The sequence below is a fragment of the Agrilus planipennis genome, unplaced genomic scaffold (genome assembly GCF_000699045.2).
Source record: "Agrilus planipennis isolate EAB-ADULT unplaced genomic scaffold, Apla_2.0 scaffold358, whole genome shotgun sequence".
In the NCBI taxonomy this organism is placed as follows: domain Eukaryota; kingdom Metazoa; phylum Arthropoda; class Insecta; order Coleoptera; family Buprestidae; genus Agrilus; species Agrilus planipennis.
The window spans coordinates 79,432-100,077 of record NW_020439235.1 but is presented as its reverse complement, the minus strand read 5'-3'; the positions used below and the strand labels follow the sequence as shown (position 1 = coordinate 100,077).

The 20,646-nt window shown below is 30.5% G+C and overlaps 2 protein-coding genes and 1 long non-coding RNA gene across 9 annotated transcripts in view; 2 read left to right on the top strand and 1 right to left on the bottom strand.

Annotated features, from left to right (window-relative positions):
* LOC108742521 (angiotensin-converting enzyme) overlaps positions 1 to 14,621 on the bottom strand; it is a 20,641-nt gene extending 6,020 nt beyond the window's left edge. The window contains exons 1-9 of the mRNA XM_018477764.2: positions 14,524 to 14,621; positions 9,840 to 10,136; positions 9,455 to 9,701; positions 8,136 to 8,185; positions 7,503 to 7,759; positions 5,865 to 6,017; positions 4,129 to 4,253; positions 1,497 to 1,672; positions 774 to 1,057 (exon numbers count right to left, since the gene is read on the bottom strand). Of these exons, the coding sequence (XP_018333266.1) occupies positions 774 to 1,057; positions 1,497 to 1,672; positions 4,129 to 4,253; positions 5,865 to 6,017; positions 7,503 to 7,759; positions 8,136 to 8,185; positions 9,455 to 9,701; positions 9,840 to 10,136; positions 14,524 to 14,613 (1,679 nt within the window). The 5' untranslated portion in view covers positions 14,614 to 14,621. The remainder of the gene's footprint in view (positions 1 to 773; positions 1,058 to 1,496; positions 1,673 to 4,128; positions 4,254 to 5,864; positions 6,018 to 7,502; positions 7,760 to 8,135; positions 8,186 to 9,454; positions 9,702 to 9,839; positions 10,137 to 14,523) is intronic.
* On the top strand, positions 9,632 to 16,640 carry LOC108742518 (myosin-2 essential light chain). 3 transcript variants are annotated; one of them, XM_018477755.2, is made up of 6 exons: positions 9,632 to 9,665; positions 15,303 to 15,414; positions 15,492 to 15,519; positions 15,986 to 16,167; positions 16,224 to 16,370; positions 16,434 to 16,640. In XM_018477755.2, exons 1-6 carry the CDS (start codon positions 9,652 to 9,654, stop codon positions 16,515 to 16,517), a joined length of 567 nt encoding a protein of 188 aa, XP_018333257.1. In that variant the 5' UTR covers positions 9,632 to 9,651; the 3' UTR covers positions 16,518 to 16,640. The 3 variants fall into 3 exon arrangements, with proteins under 3 accessions (XP_018333257.1, XP_018333259.1, XP_018333258.1); XM_018477757.2 differs by lacking the exon at positions 9,632 to 9,665 and adding an exon at positions 15,060 to 15,154; XM_018477756.2 differs by lacking the exons at positions 9,632 to 9,665; positions 15,303 to 15,414; positions 15,492 to 15,519 and adding an exon at positions 15,829 to 15,915.
* A 945-nt stretch (positions 16,641 to 17,585) lies between these two features.
* The window catches only part of LOC108742523, a 75,424-nt gene continuing 72,363 nt past the window's right edge, over positions 17,586 to 20,646 (top strand). For all 5 annotated transcript variants that reach the window (XR_003231867.1, XR_003231871.1, XR_003231868.1 and 2 more), the window contains exon 1: positions 17,586 to 17,680. This is a non-coding gene — a long non-coding RNA (uncharacterized LOC108742523). The remainder of the gene's footprint in view (positions 17,681 to 20,646) is intronic.

The window sequence follows — 20,646 nt, the reverse complement described above, 5'->3', positions numbered from 1 at the left end:
CAAATATGTGTCTTCTAAAGACGAATTCCACCCAATCAAAGGCTCTTTCACATTTTGAATTTTTAACCATGCATGCAAAGGTTCAAAATATTTCAGTATTGAATGGGACGATAATCGATCCGTCTTTCCTTGGGTTAAAATTTTAAGGACATCTTTCCAGTGTTTGGATTTCCCTAATTGAAGAGCATCTCTGAAGTATAAAACGAAACATAAGGAGACAAACATTAAATATATAAGTTATAATTAAGTAAAACAATGAATAAGAAAGCAAAAATAAAAATTAATGTTTTAAATTGTTTTGAATATTATAGAGTATCTTGCATTACTTTTTTAATATTTATCAAAAAGTTCAGCCCTTAAGCAAAGGTTTCTATGGCACATTTGTTTTTTTTTTTGAGTAAAACTGATTTATTGTTTTTCATTTTGCGGAAAATTTTCTGGAAATTACTAAAAAAAGAGAAATAAAGAAGGGTATTATGCCTTTTTAAGATAATCTGCTGTGACTTTTTACTGATTATCATGTATTTTATCTTTTAATATTAAACATATGAATATTTGAAATCTAAATCTAAATCTGAAAGAATTTTAAATCAAGAAAGTAATATGGGTTGCCTATAGACACTTCTTTAACAAAATGATATGTACAATGTACAGTGCTATAGTACAATTGAAAATTGTCGGTATAGTTTGATTCATAGTTAATGCAGAAGGATAAAAATCGAAATGATAAAATAAACTGGACTATATACAGATATCTCATAAAAAACACTTACTCTAGTATCTGACCTGCACTTGTCGATCTATAAATATCACACGAATGCAATTGTCCCCTGTGCTTTGCTGCCGAACATAGCGATTCGAATATTTGAAATTCTAATAAAAGTGCCACATAGTATCTCATGTAAGGCATGTCGGCGGGGATATGTCTTTTTGCAACTGCATCTAAATGCTGTTCTGTTCTAGGGGATGGAGGTATGACTCCTTGATATCTCAACCTCAAATCCCACCAGGCTGAGTTCATATTTTCCACACCTTCTCTAAAAATTTGACACCTCCACTAAAAAGGGTTATAATTTTTTTATATAGGTACGTGTACTTTGTTGGTACAATTTCATTAGTAAAATAATATGGTGTGAGTTTACAGGGACTCTCAAATGGGCATTTTTCAAAAATTAGCAGTGTGGAACAAGAATGCATGATTTTTGAAAATGCGCATGCGCAATTTATATTAAAAAAGAAAAGGAATACAGCCTATTATTTTAGACATCCAATGTAAACGGAATTTGTGACTAATGTAGTTAAAAAGAGTTGGTACTTTAAGAAATTTGTTTGCCCTGATGGTAAGAATATACCTATAAATAAATTTTCCGAAAATAAATTCATTCTATTGTACTTATCTAATTTTTTTTTAAAAAGATCGTAATTAAATGATAATACATATTTACAAGAAAATAACGCAAGTGCAATAGCATTCATAAAAGGTATTAAAAATTTACCTTATCAACCAAATAAGCAAACGGTGCATACGAGAGCTTTTCCAAAGCTTTTATCATTAAAAAGTTTATATTTGTTTCATAATTGTCGGTTCCATTTTTATACCATCCAATGCGACGAAAATGGGAGGGGTTGAATATAGAAAGACCAATAGCATTTGCGATTCCTTCGTGAAAACCTTAATGATATAAAATAATAATAGGCATTTTTGTATGAATAAACGCAAAAGCTGTTAAAAATTATATTGACTGTAGCAGTTTTGGTATTTTGGTTTATCGTTAGCTAGTAATTAATAAATAAAAGTTAAACAATGGATTAGTGAAGTTTAGTGATGAACAAGACCAAGACCGAACGAACAAGACCAAGACTAAACGAAAAATTATTACTTCAGGTGGATTTATGAGTTAAACTATTTGAAGCAACTTTACTATATTCTTTTCTCGGAGCAAAACATTTTTAGTATTTGAAATTTTCGGTTTGCTTTACTAGATTTTAACACTAAACATAAAAAAAAGAAACCATACCATTGTTTAAAAAAAGGGATCTACAAGAATGCCTTCGGAGTAAGCGTTCATTGTCCCTATGTCTGGATAACACATAAATGAAATATAGAGATATTTTTTACTTCTTTCAAGAACCTCTTACTATTTTGTTAACTAAAAGGTCAATTTATCCGTTGCAGGATGGGTCAATTCATATATTGAAGGAAGGGTAAGTTCTTGAGTTTTCGTAACTGTCACAACTATCGACACAATTTTCTTTAAAAGCCACGCAAGTATGACCAAAAATTTCGGCATTTAGAAAATAGAAAAATTTGTGCTTAGAAGAATTATTTAAAAAAAAACGTAAGTTTATGATTAAATGAGTAAGACTAAGACTTAACAAAGAAGACCAAGACCAAAACCGAAACTATATCAGCATTGCTTTGCTGAACACTAGTACAACTTAACATTACCTATTTTAGTGGAACGTTACCTTTTTTTATCGTATTAAATTTTACTTATTGTATTTTAAACGCGAATTTTAATTATTACTTTTATTACCAAGTAATTAATCATATTAAAATCAAAAAGTAGATAAAAAAATCAGATTTTATGAATTACATATACACATACACATAAATCAGATTTATACGTAAATTTGTTTCTTTGTACCAGTGGCGTACTGACGGGGGTGGGTTTCCCTTTTAGAACCAGAAAATCAAAAGATTTTATGACTGAACAAATTAATAGATTTTAACATCATGTGATAGAGAGTCGGTAAAAATAGGTGCCAAATTACGAATATGCAAACCTTGAGGAAGTCATAAATCGAAGGGCGCAACGTTGGTGGTTAATAATAAAGTGCTATGTTTAACTGAGTCGAGTTTGGATAAATTACTTCTTTAATTATGAAGAACTAAGTATTCCGTAACTTAAATTTAAAATAAAATAACTTAAATAATGTTAGGGGTGTTTAAATAATAACACAGGTCTGCGATAAAAAAGTTTTTTGTATAAATTTATCTTAAGCATGTAAATGTTGGTCCATATTTTGTAAATATAAACTTTGTTTTGTTTAACAGTATGAAATGAAACGTGCAATGCAAAGATACAATGCGTTGATAANTAGTTTATATTTGTATTTAATACTCTCTGTCTGACCATTATATTGTATTTTACTTTATTTTAGATAGTCTGAAAGTAACTATAGTCGTTTACACCGCCTGAAAAAAAAAATAGTTTATAACGCGTCATTATTGAGAGAGAATATTAACGTGTAATAAAAGATTGTGTTTCATTTATCTTTAACTATGGCTTCTCGGAGTTGTTAAAACAAATCAAATGTATTTTTTTACATTTGCAGACAATATACAATGGTTAAGCAAAGATTGAATATAACAAACTTTGTAAAAAATGCTTATTAAGCTTACTTCAAAACGAAGTTGTGTCACAAAGATGAACACTGGGTTAGGATAAAATATGCCGGTTATGTATTGAAGTGTTAAGACAGTGGACTTACGGTAAATCAAAATCATTGTTATTCGGCATTTCTATGTCCAAATTAGAATGCAATTGGAACTCGGAGTGAAAAATGTCAATTAATACGAGTTTGAATGATCCCGAAAAAGTATTGCTTCCACCACTTTACATTAAACTTGGTTTGATCAAACAGTTTGTAAAGGCATTTCGACTTGACCAACGGTGATTATTTCATGTTTAGATATCGAGGTCGTGATCTATATAGGTTTTAAGCATATAAAAATATCGTGAGGACACAAAAAAAACTTTTTAAGAAAAAAGTCAATTCAAAAATCACGTTTTTTTTTTGTTTATTTTCGATCTTTCCATGCTTTAATATTGTCGGAGGTATTTTTAACCAACACCATCGAAAAGAGCATCGTTAAAAACATAGAAACACTGGTTATCTAATATTTTTTCGTCGCACTCATTACGTGGCAAGGGTTCAAATGGAAATGTGTTCTCTGAGCATTTATGGGTTAATGTGACGTGGTATACACCATATGAATATCGTTTTCTATTACTTTTAAGACAATTACGACAAATATTAACAATTTAAGAAAAAAACTTTTCAAAAAAAAAATTTCGCAGACCTGTGTAATTTATACGTAAATTTATTATACTTGAAACTTACCAGGATTAGCACCGTCTCTAAATAAGTATGGTTGATTGACGTAATGCAAATAATACTGTATATGAGCCATTTCATGATGAGCAGAAACAAAGCTTTCAGTGTTTATTTCCGTGCATTGCTTTATTCTGCAACAGTTAATTATGTAATGTACACTGTGGCCCATAAATTAGGCAATTTGCTTTCGAAATAGAAACGGTCCAAATTATTAAAAGCATTTAGATCAAAAATAGGGTGGGGTTTGTTTGCTTTTGACAATTATTTATCTTGATTATTTTTTTGAAGATCGCTCAGGATAATTCATAATGTTAAAAATATACAGAAAACAAACTTATTTTTATTTATATTTATTTTTGAACACGACTTTTTTTATCTACAACGGATTTTATTCAATTTGCAACTCAAAAGATTCATCCACGTTTAAAAGTCGTTGAAGAATTTTTAAATTTTTGAAGTGTTTGTTTTCTTTTCGTCCGCTTGTTCTGCGGATGTGAACAATCGAAATCAAATTGGGGTGAAAAATTGTTTATTGTTGGAAAACCAATAACCGATAACGATATTTAACTCTTAGTTATAAAGCTGTAACTAAGCCCTGTACCTAAGGACGAAATCAAAGCCAAATTGAGACGAATGACTGTTTAATCTTAAAAAATCAACAATCAACATTTCGCATTTAGTTACTGGGCTTTCTGACAGCCTTATTAAGGGCGAAATTAAATTCAAATTGAGGTAAAAGACTCTTCATTTTTAGAAAACCATCAAATAACGTTAGAGTCTTGGTAACAAGCTTAGTTACAGTCCTGTTATTTTGGTTCTAACTAACACAATCCTGTAAGTAATAGCAAAACGCCGCTTGTTGATTTCTAAGAATAAACCACTTTTACCCCAGTTTGGCATTGATTTTTCGCATTAATTTTTTTCATCAGACCGTTAAATATTGATATTAAGGATTCAATATTTTTTCCATTTTTACTTAATAATAACTATATAAGCAGAAATGCGCCATGAAAATCTATAAGGAATAGGCGAGACACGTTTAGGCGAGAGACATCTTCTCAGGCTTAAAGGATAGACATATTAGAAGCAGAATTAGAAGTTAAGTGGAGTAGAGGTACATCTAGATTAGATTAATTTTCACAAAGATGTGGGATATTCTAGTTTTAAGAAAATGCAAAGGTTAGCTCAGGATAGGAAAGAGTGGAGGTGCGTGTCCAACCAGTCTTAGGACTGACGACCCCATGATAATGATGAAATAGAAATATATTGAGTCGCAAATGGGAGAGAATTCATAATTCATAATGCAAATAGAAAATACGTTGTCAAAAATGAATATTAAAGAAAAATAATCCAGCTAATAATTATAGAGCCATCTTAAGTACGTCAAAAATAAACAAATTTGCTTACGGAATAAAAAATTAGTCACGAAGTGTATTACTAAGATTGGAAAAGAGATAAACCATTGTTTTAGTAAATAATTAACAAATCTCGCATTAAGTTTTTGCACAGACGATGTTCTGAAAAGCATTTTATTTTTGATTGGAAGCGTTTTAGTAACTGGAATAAACACTTAACATATAATTTAAATTTCGTTGATAACATAAATCGAAAATCATATTTAAATATATTAAATTTTTTTGTAGTTCGAATCGTTTTATTTCACAAGCTAATTGCACATTTTTTGGACCATACTGTATGTCATAATGTGTTTAAAATTTGAATTAAATAATACGTTTCGCTACCTAAAATCAATTCCATTGCAAAAATCCCATGCACTTGTTGTACATTGTGCAGTCTTCTTCTTTGGTCGTTCTAACATTGAATATCTCCAAAATTCAGGGGGCATGGGTTTTAATCCAAGAGACGTATAAAATTCCTCAGCGATCTGAAATATTCTACCATGCAAATGTAAATGCAGGAAGACCATAAGACCATTACTTTGATCAAGGTTTTTTTTATAAATAGTAGTACGAGAAGCGTTTGATGGACGGTATTAAGGTTATGAATATGTATGCTGATCAGTATCATGAAAATGTCTCACAATTGAAGCGAGAGTATTATCTTTTTTTTAAAACTAGGACGAAGATATTCGCACACAAGCGGAAGTTCTGCGTGGATATAAACAAGGCGGAACGCGGAACTATAGGAGTAGTTGGTAGGGCGCCGCAAATATTATACAGTACAACCTGTTTAACTCGAACATCAAGGGAGACGCCAAAAATGCCAGTTATAGAGTTTTCGACTTATGGAGGATTTTGACTTAGGCGGATTTTATTTCGACTTGTAAAGGTTAAGATTTGGTGCACTTATATTGTCGGCAAATCCTTAAAGTCGATAAATTAGACGTAATAAGTTTCAAATTATTCGAGTTGTAAAGGTTGTAAAATAAAACATTGCTATGTTCGAGATATAGAGATCCAATTTAGTTTTTCGAGTTATAGAGGGAAAATATGTACCAAAATGGCTTGCAGGACTCAATGATTATTTCGACTAATAGAGGGTTGAGATTTGGAGTCATGGAGGTTTTAAGGCTTGAAGAATTGTAAATCGTGTGTTATACTTGCAATCGAATAAATAATTATTGTTATTTTATAATTGGATAGGATTAGAAGTATACAAATTAGAGAAACTAATTCTCACCATAATTTTTTTTAACCTAGCCAAAGTAATAGCACTCATCTTCATTTAAAATACACTTAATATACACGCCAAACTTCCGCTTATTAAAATACGTGAAAGCCAGTTTTGAATCTAAATAGCCTCGTTCTTAAAATTGATATTGGTTATAAACGTAATTAAATTTGATTTAAATTTTTTCAGTATCTACACGTGCTATGTAATTGATTAGGTAAATTTGAATCATAATAATTGTCGAATTCCGAAAAAGTCCAAAGCTTGAGAAATTAGAAACACTAAACACAATTTTATTTCAACGAAATTTTATGGATTAATACTTCGTTAAAGAAAGTGGTTACTAATGATTTTCAAATCTTCTAGATATCTTTGTCGATGTGTTTACTGTTTAGGAATGTTTATTATTCGTGTGTATCTAGTGAAATGTGTTTTAATTCGTATAAAGGGTCTAGATAAAAAGAAAATTGATGAAAACTCTTAATTGAACTTATTTATCCAGACACTTTTCGAAATTACATAATGCATTTTTCATTCATAGCGTTAATTAAATTAAGTGATTAAAAGAAATTAAGCTTTTCGCTAAATAAGACCATATTTTTAGAATATACCCTTATTTATTGTACCCCTTGTACTATGGGGGAATAATTATCTTAAGTTTTACGATTGGTAAAATGATGAAATATTAACTACTTAATTCATTTTATTATGCAGTTAACGAATTGCATTTTACTCATAAACACACGTACCTTAACGCATTGAATCCACTTTGAACCATTTTATCTGTGATGTCTAGCTTTTCGGCAAATGGATAAGGTAATACTAAATCTTTCAAGTTGCTCCAGTCTTGTGCCCAAATGTTACCGAAAAGATGAGCAGGAATTGGTCCATCCGGTCTAACGACATCAGGTCCGTATCTACTTATGATTTTTTTTCTTACATATGTAAAAAGTTCTTTGTAAAGTGGTTGTATTGTCCTCCAAGTGTCTTCCAGTTCATATTCAATGTTTTCTGTCTCGTATAGTGANGAAAACATTTATAATAAATATACGTATAGGTAGATGCCTAACACTTATTAAAAACAAAGAAACTCCTTAAAAAGCGAAAGTAAGCAGATTACGTCACTGTATTCTAATTGTTAGGCAACTTTTCTTACGCAGATATTGCGCTACTAATCGTGAGGGGATATAAGGTAATACTAAATCTTTCAAGTTGCTCCAGTCTTGTGCCCAAATGTTACCGAAAAGATGAGCAGGAATTGGTCCATCCGGTCTAACGACATCAGGTCCGTATCTACTTATGATTTTTTTTCTTACATATGTAAAAAGTTCTTTGTAAAGTGGTTGTATTGTCCTCCAAGTGTCTTCCAGTTCATATTCAATGTTTTCTGTCTCGTATAGTGAATACATTTGTTCTCCGGCGTCAGCAAAGCCTGCATTGTTTTGTATTCTTTATTAAGGGTGAATTTTTATCTGATATATTTGTTAATAATTTACAGAAGTTACGTTTTTGGAGTTATCTATTCTAAGATTCCGTGATGTGAATTTTTTATGATTACACTACAATTTTCAAATTGTTGTCTCATTTTTTATGTAAAGAGGGAAAATCTTTCTAATGAGAATAGTGTTCTAAACTAATTGCTAAAATGAATTAAGGGGTGTCTCAGAGCAGTGCTTCTATGAGACACTTTTCGAATCCATGATGGCTACTTTTTCCACTAAGGGGCGTCAAAGTTGGCCAATTTTGTTGATTGTGCAATAGTCTAGATTTTAACTTACTTAATAGGAATATGAAATAATTTTTCCAGTAGATCTTGAAATAAAAATATTTTTATTAGAAGTCAAAAATATCAATGGTATATCAACTCTTAAGTAATTACGGCCACCCCCTTTGACTACATATTTAAAGATGCGGTCATTTTTTACATTAGTTGACATTGGAATTGAGACATGAAGTTTAGTCAGGTAGGTAGTACCTACTCACCAAGTAGAATCGTGTGGTAGTATTAATTCCATGCGGAAACAAATATGACTTGAGATACAGGCTCCTAAAGTTTTCTTAAATGGAGGAAATTCCGGTTGGTACGGCCCTGGCTGCAGCATTGATAACGTCATTGTTTAGTTAGGTACATTTATGACAGACTCGAGATTCTTTAATGCCCCTGCCCTGATATATTGGAATAATGTTAGGAGGACATCTTTTAGGACAGCGGGAACAGCTGACGGAAGGCTGAAGCCAGGGCCGTACCTACCGGAATTTCCTCCGATTAAGAAAACTTTAAGAGCCTGTATCTCAGTCACATTGATTTTTAAACAAATAATAAACAAAATTCTAACAAATACAACCACACTACTTTACTTGGTGAGTACTACCTACCTCACTAAACTTCATGTCTCAATTCCAATGTCAACTAATGTAAAAAATTACCAAAGATGCCTATAATAATTAAGTTTTCTCTTAACGAAGCCAATGTTTAGCAAGATAACCATCAATAAATAATTTTTATGGAAATCGGAAAACCTAATTTGTTATTTTCATTCTGTCCAGAAAACGACATAAATTATTTGTTTTTTTCCAACTCATTCAAAAATTAAAAAGCTCAACAAGTAACTTCTTCGTTCATCGGTTATTGACTTTAAAAAGTTAAAGTTAAAACTGATAATGAAGCAGCAGACGGAAAGATAATATAACAGGTGAATACCAGTCATTCTTGCTGCTTGGTTTGCCAATTGTACGTATCTCATGAACTTGTTTTTCATCGGTGGACCAACTTTGTTATGCCATTCGTTCCAAACATGGAGAAGCTCGTCTGGATTTCTAGAATGCATCATGATGTTTTTTATATCAGGTTCCAGTTGCAGAGTGCACTTCTCGTCGAAACCATCGTCGAATGGACAAATGCGAATCTTATTGTAAATATCTTTCATTTCTGATATTAAATAGTATATCTGAACGAATAAAATAATTTCTCACAATTAAATAAATTAAATGGAGCGTTTGGCTTAAACGTTTTGCGACTCGGTGTGCTAGTGTTCGCTGTAGGTATTGGTAAAACATTTTAATTTTCATATTTTTAGCAGACTTACCTCATTGTATTTTTCGTCGCTTAAACTCGCTCTACTAGAGATTATTATAAATTTTATCTGTCGCTTCAAATTGGTGTCATTCATGAGCTGCCAGTCGTATTTAACAACCTTTCTCCACGATAACTTGTCGTAATTTGCTTTTCGAGTTTGTTCGTTGATCATTATTTTTTTATTACGATCTGTCATATTTGTAGCATAGGTCCACTGTGCTGTCCGAACGTTAAAACAAATTTTCGAAGAATCCTCGTTAAACATGTATATAATTTGTTTTAGTTCTTCCATGTTGCTATTTACACCCTGTAAAATACATACACGCTATTAACAAACATGCAACAAATATTTCTTCAATAGAAAATGCAATGTATCTATAAAAATATTCCCTATTTCAGTCAAATCAATACAGTGGAATTCGTTTATTATGACTACGCCTATATTGACCAACCGCTTAATATCAAGTAATTGCAGTGCTAAGTACGGTTTTCATATTAAATTCTCTATAGAAAAGTTCGGATATAATTACTCTGTTTAAAATGACATATCGTTTATTAAGACTGCTTCTCAAGAAATCATATCCGGCTATAGTGACCCAAGTGATTAATAATAACATTTCGCTAATTTTTCTGACCCTTCTTATGTATATTGATATTGCAATTCATCGTTCTTTTTCTTTTTCTGTTAATAATGTATACAATTTCTAGTTTTTCTCTCTATTAAACTAAATAACTAACCAAAATAGAAGGTTGTTTATTTTCTAAGACTATGCACTGTCACCGCTACTTTTTAATCTATACATCGAAGACACCATCAACATCATTAAAGGCAGTACAACTGTAGGAATAGATGTGTAAGGGCAAAAGATTAGTATGCTTAGATTTGCAGATGATATAGCAGTATTAGCGTCTAGCAAAAAGGACCTAGACATAGCATTAAATAAAATGGAAGCAGTATTGACAAAACAGTACTAGTACTGTATGAAAATAAATAAAAGTAAAACTAAAATACTGGTATGCAAGGGAAGAAAAAGTAGGGAAAGGGCGAATATAAAGATAGGAGACGAAAAATTAGAAGAAGCGGCTGATTTTAGACACCTAGGAAGTCAGATAAGTCAGGATGGAAGGAGTAGTAGGGATATAAAGCAGAGGATAGCGCAGGGTCGTGTCGCCTTTAATAAAAAGAAATCACTTCTATGCTCGCGAATGGGTAATCTAGAAATTCGAAAAAGGTTGTTAAAGGTGTATGTTTGGAGCACGTCATTGTACGGGTGCGAAACATGGACAGTGGGAGCGGCGGAAAAGAAAAGGTTAGAAGCGTTCGAAATGTGGTGTTATAGGCGGATGATGAGGATATCGTGGGTAGAAAAGGTTAGAAATGAAGAGGTATTGGAAAGAATAGGAGAACAGAGGACTCTATGGAAGTCAATAAAAAATAGACCAGATAGGTTGGCAGGACATCTTCTTAGGCATGAAGGTCTAGTCAGAGACATATTAGAAGCAGAAACAGGAGTTAGGAGGGGTAGAGGTAGACCTAGATTAAATTACTGTTCGCAAATAGTTAAGGATGTGGGTTGTTCTAGTTTTAGGGAAATGCGAAGATTAGCTCAGTATAGGAAAGAGTGGAGGTACGTGTTAAACAGTCTTAGGACTAACGACCTTATGATGATGATGATGCTTTGTATGACGTGTTTGTCATTTCCCTTCGATGTCGTTATAAGCGGATTCTACTGTACTTATAAAAGTTAAGCATTTTCTGACAACATTTATTAGACGTTCTTGTTCCATCAAATTATACGTTTGGGAAAGACAACATTAATCAATTTTTTCCGTTATTTGCGTAAAAATAAAAAAGTTAGAAGCACCTAGTTTGGTTTTTAGTAGTTTTTAAACAATAGCGAGAACTGGTATGAGTATTTGAATGAAATTGGCTCTTCTTAAACGTTTTTTATCTTTTTTTTTCTTCTATACTGTTTAGTCGTTTGGTTAATTTCGGACGGTCACATTGTGTAATAAATTAGAGTGTACAGGAAAATGCAGTACTTTATTCTGTCTTTTTTATTCTACATATGCATACTACTTAAAAAGTTTTTATTCTTAATTAATAGAAACGCTTCTTCTTTTTTTTTTCGAATGAGGATTATTTTAATAGTTAGGAATAAGTGCTTATTATGAAATGCACCCAATGGTTACGTCAGAATTAGAGTAATTTGTGACGACAACGTGACCATAAAAAATTCGTACAAGAATATAGCGGTTTTGTCACAGTGTTTAAACACAGACAATAAGTATATCTAATGACAATAATGAATGACATGTGACCTCATTTTATAAAGAACGGACTTCCATTTGTTAAAGACGTTTGGGCGTGCTTATTACGCAGACCTATAAAAAAATAATTGTTTTTTACTGATCGTTTTAAATTAACAGCAAACAACTTTAAAACATCAGATACCTTATCTCCACAATCGGTTATCTTAAACGATAAAAGCGATATCTGACAAATTCAAACCTAATACGTAACTGTTTATCAACTGACAGAATCTTAAATTGTTTAAAATTACAAAATAGGCATTTATGAAACGATGTCTATCATATAATATTAACTTGAAATCATTTTTTCGATTTTGATTTACCCACTACAAACTACCTCAAATTAATGAGGGAAAAATTGTTGCTGTTGTCATACACCCGCCGGGAATCGAACCCGGGATCTTTGGCTTTACGCATCAATGTTCTACCACTTAGTTTGTAGTGGGTAAATAAAAAATCGAAAAAATGATTTCAAATTAATATTGCATATTAATCCACTATTAAGTAACTAGCAATGTCATAGGATTTTATGTTTTGTAAATAAATATTTGTACAGGATGCACCAGAATTTTTATTGTTCATTGGCATCTAATATTGTATTAAACACCAAGGGAAGAAGTACGGTATTCCCACCCGGGTGTGAATTGCCACCCGTGCCGAGGGTGGCAAACTGTCGAAGCCCATGGCCTATATATGAGGTTTTCCGTTGTACTTGTACCTAACTGTGAACGAGCGTCCGAATTGCGTTTTGTATTTTACAACTGCAGTTTGTATAAACTATTGTTTGTTATTAACGGATTTTTTTATTTGTCTAGATTCATTTTTATTGACAGAATTTATCAAAATGTACGAATCTGTTTTAATATTTATTAAAGATTCTATAAATACATTAGTGTTGAGATGTGTACAGTTAAAGCTTTTATTAAATTTAGAATGGAAAGATTCGCATATGTTTGTTGCCTTGAGTACAATAAAATCTGCACAAATACTTAGTGGAAATTTGGACAATTGTATTGATGTTTAAGAACACACCCCTTCAAATATAATTTAAAAATCAAATTTATTTGTTTCGTATATGCACGATAAATATTAATGATTCCAAACCTTTCGGAGTTTGGTTTGGTTCACAGTTAGATGGCATGAAAAACTAACCAATTTTACTATACCCTGCACTTTTAAACCGCATGCTCTTTCTTGCTTTGGACAAGGTAATTGATATTTTTATATCATTAAATAAAAATAGCACCTAATGGAATCTGTAGGGAAGGTAATAATGCAGAAATAAAATCAAACATTATTGACAACTTCCACACTTTACTGTTCTTAACAATTGTTTCGCCACTTTATGACTTCTTTAGAAGATACGAAGATAGAAAGTATTAAGAATAATAAAAATAATTGAAAATAAAAATAGCGCCCAATCTTGTATTAAACACAGCGTCTTTGGTTATGTGAAGTTAATAAATAGATGTATAAACCCAAAAAATCAAATAATTTAAAACTTTTTTACGAGCTTTTCTTTTTTTGGACTTCAAGGACCTAATACATTAAATTTAAAAGAACATTAAAAAACAGCCGATCCTATTTGAGTTCTTGAAGTTTTTTAAACTCTGAATATAGAAAAGAAGTTCCTATTATATAATTTATGTAGATAGAATTAGTGTGGTAGAAAACAATTTACCGAAAAAGAATGTACAAACCTGAGTAGTTTTTGCGCTTAATTAAATTTCCGCACATTTATTTTTAGGTTGTAATGAAACTATACCGTAATTTTTTGTGGTTTCTTTTTGTTAATGTTAACTATCTAATTCAGAATTCGTGGAAATCTACGTCGCATTTCTAAGTTATATTTTATTAATCGTATCGATCTAAAGATCACTTCTTAATTAAGCCACTGGGTTGTTTCAATACGGTAACATAACTATGTATTACTTTACTAAAACGAAAGATATTAAGGCACTTTGAAAATGTACCAATTTGAAAATTAATCAAGAAATTGAAACTAAATAATCCTCCAAATGCAAAAATGCTATTATATCTCAGCTTCTACTGGACTGATATTGACCAAATAAGTTATATTTTAAAATGCATACTTCAATAGCAAACAGAAACTTAAAAAGTTGTGATTATCCTTTTAGAAGCTTGTAATCAATCAGTTTTCTCATTATCAAAACAAAAAAGTATTATACACAGAAAACAGACATATGTAGTACTTAGAGTCCAAAGTTTTTAAAATTAAACTATATCAAATGAAACACGTGAAGTCACGATTAAAAAATAGTACATTATCAATTATTTTGATGGTATCAAAAGTACATCTTTTCCACGTCTAAATTTAAAATCAAAACGTTTTTTAATGGCTTCTAAAGTTATGTAATTACCTGTATCAGTCTGATATCACATACAACAGGCCATTTCAAAGCACATTGTAATAAGCTAATGAAAAATAAAACACTACGTATAGTACTCATTATACTTTTGAAGTTTTAAGAAACTTTTCTTCTTGAGATGTAAGGTACTTACTATTAGAAATAGTATGACACGTGACCATTGTCAAGGAAGTGAAGTCAAGGTGTGTTTCAAAACTGGCGTGACAAATTATTGTTAAATTGTAATAGTCGAAGCGTATCTTTGTCATACATATGAAACTGTTTTAAAGTAATGTTAATCCCGTTAGGGAAAGACTACACTTTCGTGAAAAATTCGATTACGAAACATTACCCCCAATTATAAAGTAATGTAGTATTTCTAATGGCCTATTTCTAACCAGTTGTTTTTATGAAATATGAAAGAAAACATTTATAATAAATATACGTATAGGTAGATGCCTAACACTTATTAAAAACAAAGAAACTCCTTAAAAAGCGAAAGTAAGCAGATTACGTCACTGTATTCTAATTGTTAGGCAACTTTTCTTACGCAGATATTGCGCTACTAATCGTGAGGGGATAGTAATTATTTGTGCTCAGTACTGTATACTGGTACTTAAATGTTTATATTACTGTAAAATACGTAAGTTTTTTGTGATATATTATATATTTAGTCTTTACAATAGCTAATAATGCATATTTAAATTAGATATATAATTCGTCATTAAAGTTCCTTTAAAATACAACTTTCTTATCTGTTTTACTTTTTTAACTTTTTTCATTGTTTTCAGGTTCTTTTATCTACCCATTTCTCGGGGTGACGTCATACACTTGAAGATTATTCAAATAGTTTGTACATTTGTACATTTTATACAGTTATTGTCTTGTGAAAGTCGCAAAATGGTAGGTTAAATTATTGCTGGAAATATTTTACGGTGGTTATTACAAAATAATACTAAATAAATTGTTGTTTGTTGCAGGCCAATTATACCGAAGACCAGATGGCAGGTATGTTAAAAAAAAAACTAAATGAGGTTATGAAGCCCCACCTTAATTATTTGAAATATAATTCAATTTTTTGGCAAATGCTAATAATAAACAATTAAATGGCATTAGAAAATTCCTTAGTCGTTTTAAAATTGTTCGTATCTTTTTAATGTCTAACGATTTTGCCTGTTGGTTAAAATGAGCCCATTGTCCTGATTACATTATGATTCACTTGGTAAGAATACCATATATGGTATTACTTTGAAAGTTAATTATACCTACCGTAGTAGGGCAATAAAATATCAACATCTTCAATGAAAATTATATCACTGCACATCTGTTCAGTATAAAGTAAGTTTGGTAAAGTAAGCATGTATTTATTTGAACCAAGCAAATTAACTTTAACAACTCTTGAAGGTACTGCAGTTCTGTAGGACTTAAATTACAGTTTCTCATTAATTCATTTTATAATTTCTTTAAATTACAGAGTTCCAAGAGGCTTTCCATTTATTTGATAACAGAGGTGATGGTAAAATACATGTCTCTCAAATTGGTGATGCTTTACGAGCTTTGGGCCAGAATCCCACAGAATCTGATGTAAAGAAATATACCCATCAACACAAACCCGATGAACGTGTTTCATTTGAAGTTTTTCTACCTATTTATCAGGTTAGTTAGTAGAAAATAAATGTTATTTAGTCTATTAATTTTATTATTTACTTCAGCAAATTTCAAAAACACGTAGTGCAGATACTGCTGATGACTTCATTGAAGGATTAAGGCATTTTGATAAAGATGGTAATGGTTACATCAGTTCTGCAGAACTTCGCCATCTTCTGACTACTTTAGGGGAGAAATTAACAGATGATGAGGTCAGTAAAACTGCTATAAATTGTGTAAATTTAAATGTTTAATAATGATTGTTTTTGTTTCAGGTGGAGCAATTATTACAAGGACAAGAAGATTCACAAGGAAATGTTAATTATGAAGAATTTGTGAGGATGGTGATGTCTGGATAGATTTAACATAATAATGATTAAGTGCACTTTTAATTAAGTACACAATATTGGAGTAGATGCATTTTTTAAATATTTATTTCTAAGTGTATTCATTCCAATTTATTAAATAAACAAGTGGTATTATTTCAGTAAAAGAATGCATTAAACTAACTATATTATTCTAGGGAAATCTCTCTATTTTGACTGTTTAGAGTATAGGGGGATGTATTCTACATAGTTGTTATTTATAGTCGGTATTATATTGTATTTAGTATTTTCCGCTTTTTATTTAATATTTCTACTTAAAATGAAAACGAAAACGACGTCTCTAGAAGGGTGTATAAAAATAAAATAATTTTAAAAGCAAAAACTTCATCCGTTTCAAAACTATTAAAATTAATAAATATGTTATAATTCTGTTTAAGAACGATGAATTTTTTTTGTATCTGCACGATTATAAAAGAAAAATGAATAATTTACCCTCCATGCACTATTAATTTCAAGGGTGCTTAAAATTAGATTATGGCTGTAGCTATTATGCTATTTGGGTGGTCTACCTTTCGTTTAATAAGTTGATTTATTTCATGGAATGAGACGACGTAATGTATACATAGATGTAACTGTGTACATAGTTGTATGCGAGTTGCATATCTTACATCCACATTTTGATATAAAAATAATTCCGAAAAGGAATAAAATAGATAAAGGAGAAAATGTAATAATATCTACACGCCACAACGTATGTATTACTATTTTATCTTTTAAGTAAAAATAGAAAACAATTGATTAAACAGTACCTAATGTATTTTGATAATTTTTCTATTATAGTCCTACTTTTTGTTTTGATGTAAGTACCTTATATTGCATTTCCTAAATACGTATAACTTAAGTTATGATCTCAGTTTTTTATTAATTCGGAAACGACAATTTACTAAACAATTAAAGCCCACATTTAGTAGTGTTTGCATATAGTGTTGCCTACCATTGAAATAAGTAAATCATGAAAATGTATACTCCGTGAGCATAGATACGAGAATCTATTCTTTCTCGATGTATCTATGGTATTGAAATTTCCGGTTACACGGTAACTTAAAATATTTGCCCTTTAAAATCGGTGGTGCAAGAACATAATAATGTGGAGTTCCTGGCAAATTGGATTGGAGTCCCTTAAGGAAGGTACAATGGTAAGTTTTTAAAACGAACGAAATCCTTAATGTTTACTTGCTCAGCATTTTAAAGTTACCTACCCAGTTTACCACAAACCGGGGGCTCCTGCAATTGTACATGCCTTATTATTCAATTGCTATGCTACTACAAAATTATTTGTTCGGCTTTTAAACTTATGACAGCCTATTATTTATAAAGAAAAGAATTTTTGGGTTTTGTATCAAAACTTTTAATAATTATACACTTGAAGTAAAGTTTTGGGTACCTTCTCTTCCAAAACTCTAAACATAAGATCTACCATTCAAGACATGTATAACTCTAAAATCGTTTTAGGAGGTGCACAAATTTGTTGGTAGATCACATGTTTAGCTCAGTCAACGAAGCTCTTTTTGCGTAGAAAATGATCATTTTGTCTGTTTTTCGTCATTTCTACATGGTTTTTATTCCCTATATAATTACCAAAAAAATGGCGCTGATTTGAAGTCGTTAAGTGCTTCTGTTTATTAACAAATCGTGTCAAAATCGTAAAAATGATTTTGCTTTTACATTAAATATCTCGGGAACAAAAGCACATATAAGCTACAAATTTTCAGGAATTGTTGCTTATTATGTATTGGAAAGATCGGTTAAGTTTACGAATAATAAGCAATCGATTTTTTTTTCTCTTAATTGTTAAATACGTCATTTTTTTGTAAATATTTCTTCTACTGAAACCAAGCCAAAATATTCAAAAAACTATTCAAGTTTAATATTTTGACAACACCCTTGTTCACCTCACTTATAAAACCATATAAGTAGGTACCAGTTTGCAAAATTAAAATTTTGGAAAATTAATTATTTAGCTAAAGAATTATAGAAAGAAAGAAAGTACGTTATTTATTTAATCATCACCAGTTTATGTATAAACTATTGTACAAAAGATGATAAAAACATATAATGGGACGGTAGTTGTATGGGCCTTTATAACTAGAGAGTTACACTTATAGTTTCTTGTTTTTATCTCACAATAATTTTCAATATTATGTTTTGAATTGGTATTGTAGACTATAATAATATTTAAACACATGACCATGCTGTTTGTTGTATATTACAAGAAAATGTAAATTGTGATTAACGGTTTAGTATCTATATGCTATTTATCGCAATAATTTTTCAAAATATAAAGAATTTAGTTAAAGTTAGAAAAGATTAACCGATAGGTGTATATAGACATCGAGTGGGAAAACTTACTATTTTGAGGATAAAAAAATCTGTGTTTTACGATGCCTACCTAGATTCTGCAACAATGAACAATTTTAACGATAATTTGTACAGATTATTTATGTAGAAAATAAAAACACAAACACAAGTTACAAAGATGTTTATTGTATCACAATGTACATTTCGCCACACAGTGGCTTCTTCAGGTGGAAGAAGTAACACTCTTAAACGTATTTATGTAACCCTTATATACTTAATTATTGTAGTGGGGGCTAAACTAAAACTAACACCAAAAACTACTAAACATTTAAAAGTGGGGAAAAATTTATATCTATTTGATCATTAATAAGTAATCCTAATCTATTTAATCTATTGATCTCTAGACTTTCTGATAGGTTTAATTTAAGTCCTTTATTTTCAAAATGTAAAATTTTGTAATTGTCGTCAAAACTATTGTTATTATCGTGTGGACTTAACTATAACAAATAAAAACAATAAACATTTATTTGCTATCTATCACAAAAATTCTCACATGGATACCATTATTCATTCCAAATCATTTTACTCACTACCTGATAAATTAGCCTTTTTTCATTTTACCCTTCAGAGATTGATCACGGTACCAATAACAACAGAGGATTACAATAAAGAATTAAATAAAATTTACGTTATCGCTAAAAACAATGGGTACAACACTTCACTTGTAACCAACTTACTCAATAAAATACTAAACAGATAAACTTTAAATTTAGTATACCCTCATGTGCCTAATAAAAATTCTTGTTATAATTCTCTTACTTACCTATGTAATTTTTCAATAAAAATAGGAAGTCATTTATCTAAATTTACTAACTCAATAATTTCATTCAAAACAGTAAGCTAGGAAAATATATAAAAAACAATAAAGACATTACAAACAAAGATAACAATTCAGGAACGTATAAACTTAATTGTGGTACTTGCGACAAATCATATATAGGACAGACAGGTGGAAGTTTTAAAGAACGCTTTAAAGAACACAAAAAAGCTTTGATAAATTTGAAAAATAATAATCAGTTTTGACAACAATTACAAAACTTTACATCTTGAAAATAAAAGACTTAAATTAGACTCATTAGAAAGTCTAGAAATTAATAAATTAAATAAATTAGGATTAATTATTAATGATCAAATAGATATAAATTTTTCCCCACTTTTAAATGTTTAGTAGCTTTTAGTGTTAGTATTAGTTTAGACCCCACTACAATAATTAATTATATAAGGGTTGTGTAATTAATTTTAAGAGTATTACTTCATCCACCTGAAGAAGCCACTGTGTGGCGAAATGTACATTGTGGTACAATAAACATCTTTGTAACTTGTGTTTGTGTTTTTATTTTCTACATTAAAATGGAGTTACAATATCTAAAAACTTCATCAATTCAAGTTCAGATTAATTATGTTGTAAAATTCAAGTGCTTGTTCGAATATCTTATTACGACATTAATTACTGCATCGAGAAGGTTCTTTTGATTCACCCAATTTAAATGATTTATTCAAAAGTTTAAATTTAAGGTTGAACCTCTCCCAGAATCCTTCAATGTTCTAATATGTTTTAAAATAACGATAGGTATTTATGGAACTACGTACAAAAGTACCTTCCGATTTTATCTACCTACATACGAGGGTGGATTGATAAGTTTCCGGCCTAACCAAGAGGTGACGCCACTAGGCCTACCTTGAGGTGACATTCTATAGTACCATCCTTGGATAGCTTGTAGCTATAGTTTCAGCCCGATCTCCT